Source organism: Stegostoma tigrinum, chromosome 19, assembly GCF_030684315.1.
Source record: "Stegostoma tigrinum isolate sSteTig4 chromosome 19, sSteTig4.hap1, whole genome shotgun sequence".
Taxonomy (NCBI): domain Eukaryota; kingdom Metazoa; phylum Chordata; class Chondrichthyes; order Orectolobiformes; family Stegostomatidae; genus Stegostoma; species Stegostoma tigrinum.
In genome coordinates, this window is record NC_081372.1 from 34,862,264 (window position 1) to 34,882,148 (window position 19,885).

The 19,885-nt window shown below is 39.1% G+C and overlaps 1 protein-coding gene across 6 annotated transcripts in view; it reads left to right on the plus strand.

Moving 5' to 3' along the window:
• The window catches only part of hnf4a (hepatocyte nuclear factor 4, alpha), a 181,791-nt gene that overhangs the window by 90,026 nt on the left and 71,880 nt on the right, over positions 1-19,885 (plus strand). Inside the window, exons 1-2 of one of the 6 annotated variants that reach the window (XM_048550004.2) lie at positions 15,514-15,626; positions 18,417-18,486. The exons of 2 other annotated variants lie outside the window; for them this stretch is intronic. Coding sequence is in view for 1 of the 4 variants with exons in the window: in XM_048550002.2 (XP_048405959.1) it covers positions 15,512-15,626 (115 nt within the window). In the remaining 3 variants the exon portion in view is untranslated. Of the gene's footprint in view, positions 1-1,741; positions 1,761-15,386; positions 15,627-18,416; positions 18,487-19,885 lie in introns of those variants that run through there. 3 more of the 6 variants (XM_048550007.2, XM_048550002.2, XM_048550006.2) reach the window with 3 other exon arrangements.

Genomic DNA, 19,885 nt, shown 5'->3' on the forward strand with positions numbered 1-19,885 from the left:
AGAAGGCTTATATTTGTTACGTCCCTCCCAGGAGGAGAATGATGCGCACTGGTCTGACCTGCTTTGTAGAGCTCAAAACAATGCTCCAGTATGTTTGTTTCCAATTATTGCCCTCTATTTATTTATTTTTCCCTTAGCCTTTGGGAAATCTGATGAAACCTTTCTAGAATAAAAGGAGTTTTGAATAATTAACATAATGCATCCATTAACTCAACAGATCACCTCCTCTAAAACCTGAGGATGAAGACTTTGAGATGACCATATAAAGGAACAGAACTTGGCTATTTGGCCCATCACATCTGCACTGCCATTTGATCATGGCTGATATGTTTCTTAACCCCATTTTCCTGCCTTCTCCCTGTAATCTTTGATTCCCTTACTCATCAAGAACTTGTCCATCTCTGTATTAAATAAATTCAATGACTTGACCACCACAGCTTTCTGCAATGAGTTCCACAGATCTAACATCCTCCTACTGAAAACTTTCCTCCTTATCTCAGTTCTACAGGATTGTCCCTTCACGCGGAGTCTGTGACCTCATGTTCTAGTCTGTCCTCTTCATGGAAACATCTTCTCAATGTCCACTCTATCCAGGCTTTTCAGTAACACTTTCTCCCTATCCATCAAAATGAAATCTTGAAGCATCTCACAGCTCTAAGGGAAACAGTCTCAATTTCTCCAAAATCTCAATATAGTCCAAACTTCCCCAGTTTTTCTTAACAAGTTGTTAGGAGCGGGTTTATCAAATACTTTTTGTAAATGTCCATATATGTGTCATTTATTACACCTATTGCATTTGAGTCAATTTAGAATCCTAGGCTAACGTTCTGGCTGATAGACTCAAAATCCTACCCTGGTTGATGGCAAAATTTAAATCCAATAAAAGCTGGGATACTGAGCTGGCCAATGGCATCCTGTAGCCAGTATCCATTGTGAAAATCCATCTGATTCACTTTTGTGCTTTAAGGAAGGAAACCTGCTGACCCTACCTTGTCTGACCTACATGTGACTCCAAACCCACAGCAATGTGGTTGACATTAAACTGCCCTCTAGACAATTAGAGATGGGCAATAACTGCTGGCCTAACTAGTGACCCACGACCCATGAGTGAAGTAAAAATAAAAAATTAGGAAAAGCAGAATGCATAGGCAGGAGGGGTAGAACTTCCGACAGCAAAAATTCACTAAATTAATGTTTCGCAATTCAAAAAAATCTATCACAGAAGTGTCCTTTATTAGTTAGGACAAAGTTGTTTTTGCTGAGTATTTAATTACACAGGCCAATACCTAAAATTGTGCAGCTTTTTGGTCAATCTGTACTAGTATGTTGCCTGAAAAGGGAGAAAGGTTGTAACACAAAGATGAATACACATGCTTTAGAAACTGGCATAAACAGCAAAGTAGTTATTGGAAGTTAAATTGACAGGGCTAAAACTGCCTTAACAGCTCTAATTAAGTACCTCCTAGCACTACAATTGCATGCAACCCTGTGTCCTAGAGATTTGAAATAAATGAGGTTTTGCTGAATGCTGCCATAAGTGGATGTTAAATAATAGATACCAATATATCTGATTAGTAGAAGAAGGATATATTGGCTTGTACAAAGTTGATCATTGCCAATGAGGATGCTATAACGTTAAACCTGTCACTTATTAAGTCATAAAAGAAAATGCATGCTATTTCAAACAGAAATGCTTATCTTGCTTCTGGGAACACTATACAAATGCAGATTGAAATTTCCACAAACCATTTTGGATACAGGTATGTTCATAAAGAAACATAGTTCAAAATTTGAGTATAATTAAAGAGAATTTATGTACTTGTGTAACACTTAGCTGAGTTTCAGAGAAGAATGAACTGTATGAAATGAAAAATAGCATTGTTTGTCAAATTTCCAAGTTGTTATCTACAGATTAATGCGAAAATGACCTCCACACAGTTCCAACCAAACCCACTTCATAGTTTATCACACCAAATACTTCAAAAGAAGAATCTCTAGACAACAAACATGAGGATGGTTAGTGATTTCTACAGGTTTTCTTAGTCAAACAAATAGGGCAGGGTGAGTCATCAAAAGTGTTGCAATTCTGAAATGTAGAGGAGGAAATCCTTGCCATGCAAAAGAGATTTTCGGTGAGTTGTGGAAATTTTCAGGCTGAGAAGTGAATGACGATTCTTTTAGTGCAAGTTTACAATCTTTCTTTACTTTTCAATCACTCTAAGCTATTTTTGTAGCATTTAGTTTAAGCCAGCAATGACTGGTTTATTTTATACTTAAGTCTCCCGATCTCAACTTTAAAAATCTCCTTCATCCTTCCCTGCCTGGCTTCACTCCTCTCCAACTTCATTCAGAAATATGCTTTCAACTTTCTCCTCTTCTAATACAGTTTCTCTTTATGCCTTCATTGAAAACCCTAAGTTCCACCACTTAAGGTCTAATTAAAACAACTTTATGTTTTGTTGCATTTTGGCAAATGTCCCAACCTAGTTCACATTTTGAAGCAAAAGGTATAGGACCATTTTACAGGAGGAAAGAGGTTTACTGGGAATAAATTCCCATTTTAAGCCTAGGCATCTGAACTAAGGCATAACTGGAGCGATGCTGGGGTGATTGAGGTGTGAGATGGCAGCATCAGACGTGAGATCTGAGGGGATTGAAGGGCTGAAGGAAATGGCAAATAGAGGGAGGAGTGAGAGAATGGAGGGCTTTGAAAACTAGAGATTAAAACTTCTGTTCCCAGAGGCAGTAAGCTCAGAGGCAGGATGGGTATTTCATTAGGCAGTGATGTAGACAAACCTCCCTGCTTTCCTGCCTCTGCCTGGATTGAGTTCTGGGTGGCAAGGCACACATTTCACCTTCCCAGCCCACTGCCAATTGAGACAAGTAGCCAATGAAAGATTATTATCCTCAGGACACTGCTACTGCTATTAACCCAGCTGCAACTAGCCCAGTCATCATACAGGGTGCCACTCGCTTCTACGTGTAGGCAGCATATCACCTTGAGGAGGCAGGGGAAGATGTTGTGCTTCTATCAAAGGCAAAGGCAAAGGCAAAGTGCTTGATAAAGGGCATTGGACAAGGGGGTTGGACACTGGGAATCAGTCCCCAAGTTTCTTATGACCGATTCCTCCATATTCACCAATCAGAAAAAGCCCACCTCCACATTATTGACCTTATCCTGTGTTCTCCATCATTCTGTGATGCTACTGAATACAAGATCAGCTGTTCTGATTGGCTGGCACCTCTTGTTTGGGCAAGACTTGCATAGCTTTGATCTTGAGTCCAGGTCTAGACCTGCTGGTGGCCTTGCAGTACCCAATTGGCATGTAACTTGGTAGGCCTTCCATAGTAGAGGTAGAATGGGTTCCTAACCAACAGCTAGACCCTTAATGCTTCAAAATTCTACACAGGATGCGAATTTTATATCAAGGTATTATTGGATCTAGGACCAAAATATGTCAGTTAACAAAAAGGTACATTAGAATTCTTTGCCTAAACACCTTTTTTTACCACCTCCATTTCCAACTTTCTTTAAAAGCAGCCATAAAATCTACCCCAAATCCAGCTAAAGTCTACCTCTAAACTTTTCTTTTCAGCACATTGTCCATTTTCCCAAATCTGAAGTTTCTTAGGTTATTTTATTATGGTAAAGATTTTATGCAAATACACCTTGCTGTTTTTAATATTTGTTATTTTCTTTGCCAGTATGAAACAATGGGAAGAAATTAATTATATTCTTCAGCACCCATTCCCACAGAGGTGACTGATAGACAGTGGGGAGCCACAGAATTGGGTGTTTCGATTGGGGTGGGGGGTGGATTTTAGTATCTCCTTCCCCACTCCGACTGATTAAATCAAGATTGGAATACAGCCTTCTCATCCAGAGAAAACCGAAGTCTTTAAATAGGCAATTCATGATCATTTAAGGGCCTCATCCAACTAATGTTGGCCTTGAGGGAAGACATTTTGGAGGGTTCATCCAGGGAGGCCATATGGGTAGATGTCAGGAACAGGAAAGGTGCATTCACTTTGATGGGCTTGTATTATAGGCCTCCCATCAGTCAGTGGGAGAAAGAGGAACAGATGAGGACAGATTATGGAAAAATGTAAAAACAATGGGCTTGTTGAGGTGAGTAATTTTAACATATTTTATGTGGATGGAACTCCCTCTGTGTCAAGGGCTTGGATGGGAGTAAAGTTTTTTCAGAGAATTCAGGATGGATTCTTGAACCAAGGAAGGGACCAAACTAGACCTGGTATAGGGGAATGGCCAGACAATCAAAGTTTCAGTGAAGGAATATTTCAGGAACAGTGACCATAATTCCATAAATTTTAATTTACTTATGGGTAAAAATAACGGTAGTCCTTGGGCAAAGTTACTAAATTGCGGCAAAGCTAAAAACGATTATATTAGGCAGGAACTGGGGAATGTAGATTTGCAGCAGCTGTTTAAGGTAAATCCATAACTGGTATGTGGGAATCTTTTAGAGGCCAGCTGATTGGAGTTCAGGACCAGCAAATTCCTATGAAAATGAAGAATAAGCGAATCTTGGATGAAAAGAGAAATTGTTGGCTTAATCCAAAAGGAAAAGGATGCACGTGTAAGATTTAAGAAAGTGAAGGTAGCCAGAGCCCTTGAAGAATATTAAAAAAAACAGGAAAGAGCTTAAACAAGGACTTAGGAGGACCAAAAGGGGACATGAAATAACCTTGGCAAACGGGATTGAGGAAAATCCCAAGGCATTTTATACGCATAAGAAGCAAGAGGGTAGCTGGGGAAAGGATTTGTGTCCACTGAAAAAAAAAAGGAGAAAATTTATGCATGGAGCTTCCAGAAGTGGGTGAGATCCCAAATGAATACTTTGCATCGGTACTCTCAAAAGGAGAAGGATATTGTGGATGGAGTGTAGAGAGGGATATGTTTATATTCTAGGGCATGTCAGTATGATAAATAAAGAGAGATAATGGGAACTGCAGATGCTGGAGAATGCAAGATAACAAAGTGTGGAGCTGGATGAACGCAGCAGGCCAAGCAGCATCTTAGGAGCACAAAAGCTGACGTTTCGGGCCTAGACCCTTCATCAGAAAAAGCTGATGAAGGGCCTATGCCCGAAACATCAGCTTTTGAGCTCCTAAGATGCTGCTTGGCCTGCTGTGTTCATTCAGCTCCACACTTTGTTATCTCTGAGAAATGAAGAGGTTTTGGATGTTTTGGAAAAACATTAAAGTGGACAAGTCCCCAGGATCTAATGGAATCTATTCCAGAATACTGAGGGAGGTGAGGGAGGAAATTCCTTGGGCCTTGTTTGAATTCTTTGTATCCTCTTTATTCACAGGAGAGGTCCATTTCGGAAAATATGGACTTATTAGTGATAATCAGCATGGCTTTGTGCAAGTGAGGTCGTGTCTCACAAGCTTGATTGAGTTTTTTAAGGAAGTGACAAAAATGATTGATGAGGAAAGGGCAATGGATTTTGTCTATATGGATGTTAGCAAGGTCTTTGACAAAGTTAGATATAGATTTGGAGGAGAATGTAGGTCATCTGATGAGTAAGTTTGCAAACAACAGAAAGATTGGAGAAACCTTGGAATCGTGAGAAGGGTTGCCAGAGGATGTAACAAGATAGACAAGCTGAACACTTGGGAGGAGAAATGGCAAATGGAATTTAATCTAGTCAAATGTGGGATGATATAATTTGGAAGACCTAATGCAGGATGGAAGTGTACAGTAAATGGCAGAACCATTAGACACATTAACATATAGTGGGGTCTATGCATACAATCCTACAGATCCTGGAATGCAGTAACACAAGTGGATGAAGTGTTCAAGAAGGCATACAGCATGTTTACCTTCATCAGTCAGAGCATAGGGTGTAAAATTGGTAAGCCATGTTTCAGATGTATTGAACATTAGGATGTTGCATACAGCTCTGGTCATTCACTGTCAGAAGAATGTGGAGACTTTGGGGAAGGTACAAAAAACGTTTACCAGATGTTGCCTGATTTGGAGGGTATCAGCTACGAGGAGATTTTGGACAAACTTGGCTTGTTTTCACTTGAACAGCAGAGGCTGAGGGGTGACCTGAATGAAGTTTACAAAATTATGAGAAGCATGGGTAGAATGGACAGTACAGACTTTTCCCCAGGTAGCAATGTCAGTTACTAGAGGACATGCATTAAGGTAAAATCGGCAAAGGTTAAAGGAGGTGTGAGAAGTAAGTTTTTTTACACTGAGAAGGTGGTAGAAGCAGATAAAGTGGCAGTGTTTAAGAGCTATTTTGACGGATATATGAGTAGGCAGGGAATTATGGGATATAGATCATGTAGAGGCAGTAGTTTTTAAGTTTAGAACGATGTCATATGTCACAGGAGGCTTGATGGGCTAAAGGGCCGTGCTGTACTGTTCTTTGTAATAGTGTGTAAGGCTCATGCTGCTTAAACTAGCCTTCATTACTTAAAGCAGTCAGCAAATTGTAAATGCAAAAGTACATTGTGTTGGAAATGGTCAAAGAAGAGTTTATAAGCAGGAAGCTGAGCGGAAAAAGCCAAGAAGCCAGAGAGTAAGTCAGAGGACTTTTCCATACAAAATTTTGGGGCTTTGTACAGAAGATAGACAGTAGGACAGGGGATGTGGGAGCTAGGAGGCTGTTCAGCCAGAGATTATGAAGGCAATGACCATTTCCATGAGAAATCCCCTAACATGCAATGGCATTACTTCATTGAATACCCTACTGCCAACATCCAGGGGGTTAACTCAGAAATCGAAGTTGACTACCCATATAAATACTGTGTCTACAAGAGCAAGTTAGAGGCTAGGAGGCTTGCAGTGTCTAAATCATCTCCCCAACTGCCCAGAACCTGTCCACCATCTACAGGCTTTGGTTAGGAGTGTGATGGAATATTCCACACTTGTTTGGATAAGTGTGGCTCCAACAACATCCAAAAATCACATTGCACTCCAGGACTAGGCAGACCACTTGATTGTCACCACATCCACATACATTCACTCCCTCCATCACCGACTCTCAGTAGCAACAGTGTCTACTATCTCAAAGATGCTCTGTAGAAATTCACCAAGACTTCTTAGACAACACGTTACAAACCCGTGACCACTGCCATCTAAAAGGGGTCAGGCAGCAAATACATAGGAACACCACCACCTGCAACATCCCTTCCAAGCCACTGCGCATCTGCACTTGGAAATATATTGTCATTCCTTCAGCATTGCTAGGTCAAAATCCTGGAACACCCTCTCTAATGCCATTGTGGATATACCAAAATCAAGTGGACTACAATGGTTGAAAAGGTCAGCTGACCACCACCTTCTCAGCAACTCAACGGGATGAGCAATAAATGCTAGCCCAGCCAGCAACACTTACATCTCATGAATGATTTTGTTTTTAAAAATCGGAGCAGCTAATTGTTGCTGTCAATGTTCCCAGTTTGCTCTGACAAGCTGGGTTTTGCGTTGCAAAAAGGACATTGGCCTAATACAACTGGCTAAAAATTAATGAAAACATCTTCACATGCCATATCCTCACAAGTGAACCATTACATCCTACACTTCTTCATGACCACACTCCCTTTACTCGCTTGCCATCAACTAAGACTGATTTATACCCAACATTCACCTCACTCTTTGATAATTAGCATTTATGAAAGTATCACACTTACATATCAGTTTTCATACACAGCTTTTGAACAGTGGAACACATCATCCCAACTCATTGTGCCACCTGAGAAGGCACACTTCTTGCAGCAATAGCTGACCCATAACTGGAGATAACAGACAGTGGAGGAACTGGCATGGCTGAGAGCTCCAGTTATGGGCTTCATCCCACTGGTTTGCAATCCTATTACATTAGCTTATAAGGTCCCAGGGGAGTTCATCGTTTGAAGATGCTTAGTGCCAACTTGAGACCCCTGTCATTCAGAAGTGGTTTTGGGGAATGGCAGCTGGGTACTCTGATCCGTTGATCCTTTGAACTGCCAACAGCACTCAGTGGGCAGGATTATCAATCCCAATGGTGGCAACGAAAGTGAAGCACTTAAAAATGACAGGCATTCCCTTTAGGAAGTATTGCAGGGCTCCTGCAGGCTCTCATGTCAATGGGTAAGACCCTTGTCATGTGATTAAATTCTGCCCAGTGTGTCATTGGGCACTAAAGGGTGAGGACATACACAAGTTCAACCACAGAACATTTAAGGTGAGGTCATCAGTACACACAGAGACCGTTGATACATTGACAAATCGGTCAGAAAGTCTGCTGTCACTCCATGAAGTATATTAGGATCAACTGATTAAGGTTTGATTTGGCTCATCTGTTTATAAAATTTCACAGTCAGTTGCAGCAAATATTTTTATTTCTGTTTAGCGACAGCTATTACACTTCATTTCAAAAACACAGTTAATATAATCAAAATGAAGGAGCCAATAGCAAGCTTCTCTTGAGTGAACAAACATAGAATTTTATTACCTTTCACACACACACACACACACACACACACACACACACACACACACACACACATAGGTAAGAAGTTTACAAAGGAGAATATGGCTGGTACAGACAGGAAAATAAAAGCTACATAGATTAAAGTCTTTACAGTCCTTTAGGTGTTAGACATTTAACCTCAAAACATTGTAGATTAATTGGTAACTGATATCATTGAATTCTTAGTGAATGTTTCTTCTTGCAATTTCCTTTTTCAGCAGGCACCATCTTTTGAAATGATCACTGAATCAGGGAGATGGAAACAAAGTGTGAGAGTTGGTGTGTGTGAGTGAATGAGTTCTCACTTGCAAATCCATTTGCAGTTTCTCTGCACTCTGCTCAAAAGCAGCTGTTGTAATATACTTCATTGTGCATGCCTGAGTCTAGCTATATTGCCTTTCAAAGCTGGATACATGGCTGGCAAGCCTTTCATCATCCAATATGCAGAATTATCATACAAGTGCTAATTAAGCTGAAGATGTGAATTTCTTAATACTGATACAAATTTTGGTCTTTAGATAAAATGGTAATTTGTAGATGGTTTTGTTTATATCACATGGGCGTCCCACACTTATCATGAAGGATTTCCTTCTCGACTTCATCCATTGCCTAAGGCATGATGATCCTTAGGTTCCAAATTATCTCTCTGTAATGAGACAGCAGCCCTGTGGTCTGGTAAGACTGTGATGACTTTACCTTACCTATAACTGAACTTGCCCCAATTTATGATAACACAATGTGGAGGTGGAGGAACGCAGCAGGCCAAGCAGCATCAGAGGAGCAGGAAGGCTGACGTTTCGGGTCGGGACCCTGCCCCAATTTGTGGTTGGGTGATAACCACACAGTCATTTAAGGTCAATATTTTTACTCTATTTAGAAAAGGATGTTTTAGTCCATGATTAACAAGGTGTAGAGCTGGATGAACACAGCAGGCCAAGCAGCAACAGAGGAGCAGGAAAGCTGATGTTTTGGGCCCAGACCCTTCTTCAGAAAAAGATGTTTTAGTCCATGAGTGGTTTCGTGTATAATATTCAGATAATGACATTACTGTAAGTAGCATCAAATCTTAGCATTTACATGTGGCACCTACATAGCCATGTGTGTGCAGCAAATGATATTGTGCACCTTGAAAAACCTCACTATTCTGGTCAAACAACCTGCACACTCTGCCTGTTTTTCTGATCAACAAGAACATGATGATTTCACATCACTGCCAAAATAAATATCTGTCATTTCTCCAATGATGAACTGGGAGATGTCACATATCTTTTGCGCCACCCTGGAAGGATCCCAGCACAAAGATACTCAAGACAATTATCACCTTAATAACCACTGGCAATTCCATCCTTGTAGTCAGACCAACAGCTGAAGAGCAGAGTAGGAGGTGGCAGAGTTCTGTGAACGCATCCTATATGAAGCACTGATGGCGCACTTACTGCACCTGGTTTGTGGAAGACTGTATGTAGACAAGGCCCCTCCCCTGCTGAAAGCCCTGCTTCTTCACCGGTCAGTGCAAAGCCAACACTTCCTGTTGAGAAGACAACTTTAACTGGAATAGCAAGTTCAAAATTATCATCACTTACATCAGGCAACATATAATGGTGATTTGATGCAAGTGTTGATAATTTTCAAGTTTCACAACATCCTTCCGATATCAGGGAGGCCACAATTGAACGCTATGCCTCCTTAAGCCCAACTAATGGCCTGTACAGCTGCAACATGACCTCCCAACTCCGATACTCAATATACTGACCAATAAAGACAGGCACACCAAATGCCTTCTTCGCTATCCTGTCTAACCACAACTCCACTTTCAGGGAATTATGAACGGACACTCTTTGTTCAGCAACTCTCCCCAGGACCTTACCATCAAGTATGTAAGTCCTGCCCTGATCTGCCTTTCTAACATGCAGCACCTCACATTTATCGAAGTTAAGCTCGATCTGCCACTCCTTGGCTCATTGGCCAATCTGATCAAGGTCCTGTTGTGCTCTGAGGTAACCTTCTTCTTTGTCCACTATAATTTTGGTGTCATCTGCAAACTTACTAACCATACCTCCTATGTTCACATCAAAATCATTTAAATAAATGACGAAAAACAGTGGACCCAGAACAAATCCTTGTGGCACACCACTGGTCACAGGCCTCCAGTCTGAAAAATAACCCTTCACCACCACCATCTACCTTCGAGCTAGTTCTGTATCCAAAAGGCTAGTTCTCCCTGTATTCCATGCAATCTAATCTTGAACCTTCTTGAATGCCTTACTGAAGTCTATTTAGATCACTGCTCTGCCTTTGTCAATCCACTTTGTTATTTCTTCAAAAACTGCAATCAAGCTACTGAGATACCACTTCCCATGCGCAAAGCCACATTAATTATCCCTAAGCAGAGCTTGCCTTTCCCAATACATGTAAATTCTGTCCCTCAGGGTCCCTTCCAATCACTTACCCACCACTGATGTCAGGCTCAACAGTCTATAGTTCTCTGGCCTTTCATTACCACCTTTTTAAATAATGGCACCACGTTAGCCAACGTCCAGTCTTCCAGCACCTCACTTATGGCTACCGATGATACAAGTATCTCAGCAAGGGGCCCCAGTAATTACTTCCCTCGCTTTCCACAGAGTTGTAGGGTACACTGGATCTTGTTCTGGAGGTTTATCCACCTTTATTCATTTTAAGACATCCAGCACCTCCTTCTCTGTAATATTAACTTTTTTTTAAGATGTCACCATTTATTTTCCCAAGTTCTCTACCTTCCACATCCTTCTCCACAGTAAACACTGATGGATGTGAGTTTGCTCACTGAGCTGGAAGGTTCGTTTTCAGACGTTTTGTCACCATTCCAGGTAACATCATCAGTGAGCCTCCGGTGAAGTGCTGGTGTTATGTCCCGCTTTCTATTTATCTATCAAAACAGATAAATAGAAAGTGGGACATAACACCAGCGCTTCACCGGAGGCTCACTGATGATGTTACCTAGAATGGTCACGAAATGTCTGAAAACGAACCTTCCAGCTCAGCTAGCAAACTCACATGCAGAACATCAACCTGAGCTCCAAATCTTCTCAAAACTCGCTAGTAAACATTGATGCAAAATACTGATTTATTACCTCCTCTAATTCCTGCAGTTCCATACGTAGGCGGCCTTGCTGATCTTAAAGGGGCCCTATTCGCTCTTTTGTCCTTAATGCATTTGTAGAATGCAAACATTTGTATCTGCAAACATTCGCCCCCAATCAACTTTTGAAAGTTCTTGTCTAATACTGTCGAAATTAGCCTTCCTTCAATTTAGAACTTTAACTTTTAAGTCTGGTCCATCCTTTTTCACCAATATTCTAAAACTAATAGAATTATGATCACTGGTCCCAAAGTGCTCCTCCACTGACACGTCAGTCAGCTACCCTGCCTTATTTCCCAAGAGTCGGTAAAGTTTTGCACCTCCTGTAGTAGGTACATCCACATACTGAATCAGAAAATTTTCTTGTGCACACTTAGCAAATTCCTTTCCCTCCAAGCACTTAACACTATGGCAGTGCCAGTCTATGTTTGGAAAGTTAAAATTCCCTACCATAATCACCCTATTTTTCTTACAGATAACCGAGATCTCCTTACAAATTTGTTTCTCAATTTCCCGCTGACTATTGGGGGCGGTCTACAGTACAATGGAAATAAGGCAATCATCCCTTTCTTATTTCTCAGTTCCACCCAAATAACTTCCCTGGAGGCACTCCCAGGAATATCTTCCCAAAGTACAGCCATAATATTATGCCTGATCAAAAATGCCACTCCCTCTCCTTTCTATTCTTCCTGTCATATCTATACCCTGGAACATTAAGCTGCCGGCCCTGTCCATCCCTGAGCCACGTCTCTATAATCGCTACAATATTCCAGTCTCATATTCCCAACCATGCCCTAAGTTCATCCGCCTTACCTGTTAGGCATCATGCATTGAAATCAATGCAGTTTAATTTATCAGTCCTACCTTGTTCTTTGTTTTGTTCCTGCCTGTCCTGAATGTGTGACCATCTGCTTTTCTCAACTGCACAGGTATCAGACTTATCTCTTTTCTCAGTATCTCCCTGGGTCCAACCACAGCCCCTGCTAATTTAACCATCCTGAGCAGCTCTAGCAAATTTTGTTGAAAGAATATTAGTCCCATTTCAGTTCAGGTGCAATCCGTCTTCCTTATTCAGGTTACTTCTACCCCAGAAGATCCAAAAATGTGAATCCTTCTCCCTTTTGCCAGCTCCTCAGCCACACATTCATCAGCTCTATCCTCCTATTCCTTACTTCACTAGCTCATGGCACTGGGAGTATTTCAGATATTAGTACCCTCGAGGACTTATTTATCAAATTCTGGCTTAACTTTCCATAATTTCTTCTCAGGATTTTGTCCTTTTCTTTTCCTATATCATTAGTACCAATGTGTACAATGACGTCTTGATGATCCCTCTCCTCTGAGAATATTCTGCACCTTCTCCAAGATATCCTTGATCCTGGCACCAGGGGGACAACACACCATTCTGATGTCTTGTTGCCAGCTGCAGAAATGTCTGCCTGTGCCTCTGTCTACAGAGTCCCTTATCACAATTGATCACTTGGAACTTGACATACCTCTTGTTACAGTAAAGGCAGTCTGGGTACCAGAATTCTCACTCTCAGTACTGCATTTCCTGGACAGTCCATCACCACCTACATTTTCCAAAACAGTATAGGCATTCCCTGCATCTGTTTCCTACCTTTCCTGGAGGTAACCCATCTACCTGACTGTATCTGCAGTTTTTCAAACTTCCTACAACTGTCATCCATCACACCCTTGAGCTCCTGTAAATTCCTCATTGCCAGTAACTACTGCTCCAATCAATCCTTGCGAACTGAGAGAATTCACAACCAAACATACTTCAGGCTGACATCAGTAACATGAAAACTCTCCCTAATCTTCCACATTTGACTGGAAGAGCATATCACTCTACTAAAGGCCACATTGCACCCTAAAAATCTATACACCCAGAAAATATGTTCCATGAGGTGTAGCATGCAGAACTACACACAGCACTCCAATGTGGCATAACCAGAGCCTCTTTTCGATATAGTAAAACTTCCTACCTTTTCTGTTCAAGTTTTATAATGAGAATGGTTAGCCTTCTGGTTGCAGTTATCTCTGACCATAACACTTTAATGATATGTGGTAGGCCACTAAATTGCTTTAGACTTTCGCTTTTCCTAATTTTCAATATTTAAAAAATACTCAGATCTGACCTGCTTTGATCCAAAATAAATTGCATCACATTTAACTGCATTGAAACCCATCACCACAATTTTGCCCTCATTACTCATGTTTGAGGAATTAAATTTCACCTTTGCAGATTGACTGGTAAACTATCAGAGTAGAACAATGAAAATGAAAGGCAGACATGTTTTGAAGGCAGCCAGCGATACATTCTCCTGGGTTAAGGCATAAAGGTAAAAATTTCCTTCTGATGTTAGTTGCAAATATTTGTAACTGTTTGCAAATTAGTTATTTTAAATAATAAAATGAACCAGACATAATACAAGAAAAATTCAAAGCAGATTTACAAACTTTGACACATCAGGGTGAAGATAAAATCCTTCAAATAGAGATAATTTGAGTGAATGATATAAAAACAATACAGCTTGGCAGTGGGTGCGCTATTAAAGTTGCAAGAACAAAGCTCTTCTGACAAATACATTCATTTCTGGAGGAACCTGTGTTAGCTTTCTGTAATTATGATTTCTTCAACTTGCCTAAACAACAAGTTTTAACTGTAGAACCAAAATAATTTCTACAGCATCGTCTTTCTCCAGTTTTTCCATTACTGCCTTCAGGTGGAGCAGAAGGAATTTTTCCATTTTAATTTGCAACAGGGTAGAAATACCTCTGCAACAAGTTAGTTACATGACAGAAACAGTTATCATTAAGAAATTATGTCACATGGAAGTAGAAAACCACTATAATCGGAAAAGGAAATCAAGCCCAAATGACTGTCAAGTGGGTGGGACTCTTTGGAGAGTTAACAAAAGCAAACAACCACTTGAAGGCCAATTAAAATTGACTCATTAATGATTACTGCAGAAGAAGAAACTGTGCTGTTAAGGACATTGTTCCATACCACATATTTCACTTATTTAACCATTGCAATTCCCAACTTACTGTTGGAAAGATGTTCTATGAAATGTCTGCATTGTGCAAATTATTTTTTTAAGTTGCTTCACCGAAAACCCTCTCAAGAGAATTCTTCTGACGCATTACATTGTGTTTTATGGGAAATTTGTGTTCTAAGAAAACAATAGCAAATACTGAAGGAGGGTCTGGGCCCAAAATGTCGCCTTCCTGCTCCTCTGAAGCTGCTTGGCCTGCTGTGTTCCACCAGCTCTACACCTTGCTATCACAAGTACTAGGTTGTATGTTTTATTTCACACACTCCATTTTCACACAGCAGCACAGGTTCTTTGGACTATGAGCACTTTAAATTCATTGTTGTGTGTTAAATAAAATGGTACAAACTGTGTCTCAATAGTTGTCAGAGTACGGCATTTCACCTAGATAGAATATTTCAGTGTTTTTTTTATGGGCACAAAAATTAAATCTTCTTTTCCCAGTGTAACAATGTTATATGAAAGTAAGGATTTGGCTGTGGAAAGCAAACAGTGATATAATAACATGTACTCAGCCCAATCATCTTTTGCTAACAATTATTAAGCAAACAGTAGCTGAGATCAGCAAACTGCATGTCATTAAATAATAAGCTGCCTCAGAAATCAGTGCTTTCTTTTTTTAAAAAAAGAATGTATTGATAGGAGAAGAGATTAAATATTAACATGAAAACCCCTCCACCCCTCATCAGCATATAGCTCCACTAGCTAGCACTTCATTTCAGTAAGATGCTTGTTAAACATCATAGCTGATAGAGATACTCAATGTAAGTCTGGCAGAGTGGCCGTCAACCTGAGAAGTTCAGTGAAAAGGGGGTTTGTTGGAGTTTTTGGTAACAATGCGCTTGTCGAAAGCTCTGATAGAAATGGACTTGCCAGATTACACTGCTGCCTTAGACCCTGCTTATACAACTCTGGAATTTGAGAATATGCAAGTGTTAGCCATGGGTAATGGTGAGTTCCAAAGATTTTACTGTCAGACTACAAGGTTTAAAACTGATATGGTGTGTGATTCTCCAAAGAAGATTTTCACTTTGCTTCTGCATAGATAGCAAATGCTGAAAACAAATATAAAATCTTTAGAATACTTGTAACAGAAGCTGTACTTATTTTAGTCTACCACACCGTCTAGATGATTTTTAAGTTATACAAATGTCAAAGGCTGTTTGATATTTTTACAGGTACAGCAAGGATTGTTTGGAAGTTAATTTGTTTTTACGTTTTCAAAGTTGAAGAAACCAACAAAGTCAAATTCATTATTTGTACATTCAGATATGTGTTAAAGAATCACATGCGTAACTTGTCCGCTGATATATTTTAATTAAATCAATGGTGAGAGTTTTACAACAAAACCATTATATAATAGTTTTTTTTTAAATTTCTAACATTGATTCTAAGAAACAATGTTTACAATAGGATTAAAGATTTATTTGGAAGTCATGTTGCTTTTTCAAGTATTGTGTAAAAATGTGGTTGCTCCTAAAAAAAGCAGCCTTCAAATCAGACTCGTTCACAATCATTACATGTCAAAATTACCCTTTTGCTTTCTGGTTAATTTATTATTGCCTCAGAATAGGGGTAACTGGAATAGTAGTATTCCACATTTTATCTAATGCAGCAAAGATTATTTACAAGAGACACCCTGTTCATTCTGGTTTTGAAATGAAAATCCAGCCTCCATTTTAACTACTACTTCATTTAGGAGAGAAAATCAAACCTCAGTAAGGATATTTTTAATAAGCTATTTGGATTTATCCATATCATTGTGGATTTTATAACTACCCTATTAACTTAAAATAGTTATTGTCATTACCTTTAAGAACTCCAATTCAAGATATTTAGAAGGATTTTTCAGTTATACCGAAATGGAAAAGCCACTTCATATACAAATGTTTATGGGGCCACCTCAGTTGGAAATTGTCCCTATATGATCAAGTACTACCAAAATTATAATACAATCCATTAGAAGCTGTTACATACTGCATAACTCACCAACTAATGTTTACTGATAAAAGTAAACAATGCAGACTGAGTGGTAATTTCAGAATATTTCCATTGATATTGCTTGCTTAAACTATTATTTTTAGAAATATGAAATACTAATTCTGCTTGTAGTTTTAAGGTACAGCAGTAATTAGACTGGCATTTTTGATTGATCAATAACCTGCTGCAAACCACTTTGACAATAACAGTAAATTACTATTTTAAAAACTGAACCCAGAGCCCAAATCTAAGATGAATGCCATCTTTTGGTGTTAAAACTGACTTTTACTGTTATTTTTATTACTTGGGTGTTTCTATATTGTTGGTGGAAGATTTCTTTTTACAATTTTGATGTAATGATATAGTCAAGTATGCCTTTAAATTCTCACAGGTCTTTGATTGATTTAAATCTCTTCACAAGATAGTTCAGTCTAGCTGAAAGCTGTCAGCAAGGAAAATAGCTGTACACTGACAGCAGCTTTTCCATGACATGATTTAGTAGCTTAAAAGATGTATAAAAGTTCTTTTAAAATTATATATTCAATGCTAACAAATATCAAAATTTTCAACTTATTTGGAAGAATCAATTGAGAAAAGGTTTGAACCCTAAGTCTATTCTAGATGAATAAATTTAATTAGGAAAATTTGTATAATTCATAACATTATTCACGAAAATTTTTCAAAAATTATTATAATTACTGGATTTAGCAGGCTGGCCCTTTAAGAAAAATATCCCATGTCACATGCCTAAATCTATTCTGCCGTTTATCCATTCTACAATAGTTTTCTTACCATAGCAACAGTTAACATATCAATAAAGGTTGCCCTCCTTCTCATCTTCTCCTTTGTCTCCATAGCTTCACAAAAGACTTTTTTAGGTGGAAGTTGAAATGTATTGCACTCATGTTTTGTGCATGAAACAACTATGTACCATAATAATAAATTGAGCAGTGAATCAACCCGCGTCCTATATGATGTTGGATCCGTTGCTAAATATGTCAGAATCATTTTAATGCATGCCAGGCAGGCACCTAAAACAGACAGTGGTTTCTATTAGATATGTTAATCAGTGATTAAACATCCATTAAAGAATTCCTGTTTAACATGTATTTCCTAACCCCCTCCCACTTGCAGGTTAAGGGAAATTTAGATTGTTCGATGCATGCCAATGACGATTAAAGCATAGCTGATAGTTCCTGCCTCTGCAAGGGAAGGAGGAATTTCACAGAAATGCTTTCCAATGGTTAGCCTGAAAATCTCAAAAATAAAGCAGCAGGTTTTTTTTAAGATGTAGGCAAGTTTCTGTTGCAATCACCCAGTCTTGATTACTGTAAAAATTCAAACCTTTTAAACTTTAAATGCCACATTGGACATGAGTACTTTATAAACAGTGTGTGTTGCTGATGAGGAGATTTATGTATTGTCTGATTTGGTTGGTGTTATAGTTTACATTCCCATAATGGGGCACTGTGCTCCCATTTCATTATGAATGGAAGTTTTACTAGCTGGAGAATGTTCAGATCCCACCTCAATTTTTACTCTAGGCGCAGATGTTTTGGTGCTTTTGAGGCAAAAAAGAGAAAATTTAAGCACATAAAGCTTGCATTTTTTTGCCCTGCTATGTTGCACAGCAGTCTGTGTATCATATCACTTATACTGTGCGCCATTCCACTGCTGCAAATATAAGAATAATATTTTGCTGTAATTTCAACAAAGATGTTATTGTGTTTCACCATTTCTTGTTCATTTATTCACTTAAAGGGTTTAGTTATGACTGTTGAACTTTGAAGCAGAATCACACAGATTTGAAAAGGAAGGTGATAGGTTGCAGGTACGAGCAATATAGTAACATACTGATCAATAGAAGTTAATCTGACCATAACTGTCACATTGCATATTTCATCCACCTACAAATAAGGCAGTTTAAAAGATTTTTATGATGCCTCACCTCAAGTATTAGCTGGGTGGCTGGGATATAAGTTTACCCAAACATCCCATGCAATAAGAAACAGTTGGATTTCACCAGCATACTGGAGATGTGGGAGCTGGGGAGCTGGTAGAATTCATAAAATGGCAAGATAATGAAAGAAGGCATGTCTATAGTCTTCTCACCATCATGCCAATTTACCAGCTCTCTCCAACAGTATCAAATGCAGCGTGGTAGCATTTGTAACATATTTGAATAAATAATGAGAATGACGCCCAATAACAACGCCACCTCAAAGCCATTTTTTAAGATTTCTGTGAAATTCAAGCATAGGCAAATTGTGTTCGCAAACCTCCTCGCTTTTTCTTTTCATATTTGTTCAAATGTGACCTTCCAAAACTTGCCCTATTGTTTTTGAGAACCACAATTTCTTTTTTTTAATTTCAATTTCTGTACAGTCCTATATCATTGCAGTCAGAGTCTAACTAATGACTCAGCAGCCTAACAGCTTCTTGGTCACGGGAAGCATAAATGTAATAGTATACTGTAACTTTCAATTGAAAATTTCTGTTGTCAAAGAGCAAATATTGCAAGCACTGAAACGAGATTAGTTACATGTTGTTTCTCATACATGGAACATTCAAGCATATATAAGAATAATAGGCATGTGTAGAGAAAAACTCTGACCTTGACCATTTTGAACAATTTCATTCTCTTTCTGTAATTTTGCACTAAGCTCCCTATAATTTGATAAAAATGCCCAACTCAGAGAAGGCTTGAAGATTGCTTGTAGGAGAAATGGAAATGTTCTATTGGTGATGATAAAACAAGGACCAGGAGAGATTACTGAAGCAACGATTAATGCAGTATTCTGTACCCGAACAGCATGTCAAGTATACTGGGACATTAATTCTGATAATGGGCCACAAAATTAAAATTGCCCTCTTCCCAAGCTGCTTCCTTGTTTAAAGGAAGCAAAGTGCAGTTCAAGTATTTTGAGTGGAGAAATTGCCCTTGTTGAATTTCCCCTGATTACATATTTGTATGATATGCCGGTGAGAAATTTTGTCAAGGTAAACGTGCCAAAATATTCTGGCCTCTGACCCATTTTTCAACTATTTTAAGTTTAATGCCACATGGAAAGCAGTTAAATCTGATTTTTGATGTCTGCATCTAAAACCCACTATAGGCAATGGTTAACAGGATGGAGTTACGCATATTATCCATACTAATAAAGTAACCTACACAATGTAGATTTACTTTGATGCAAGATAGTCTTTCATTTATAAGCTATCTAGGCCTA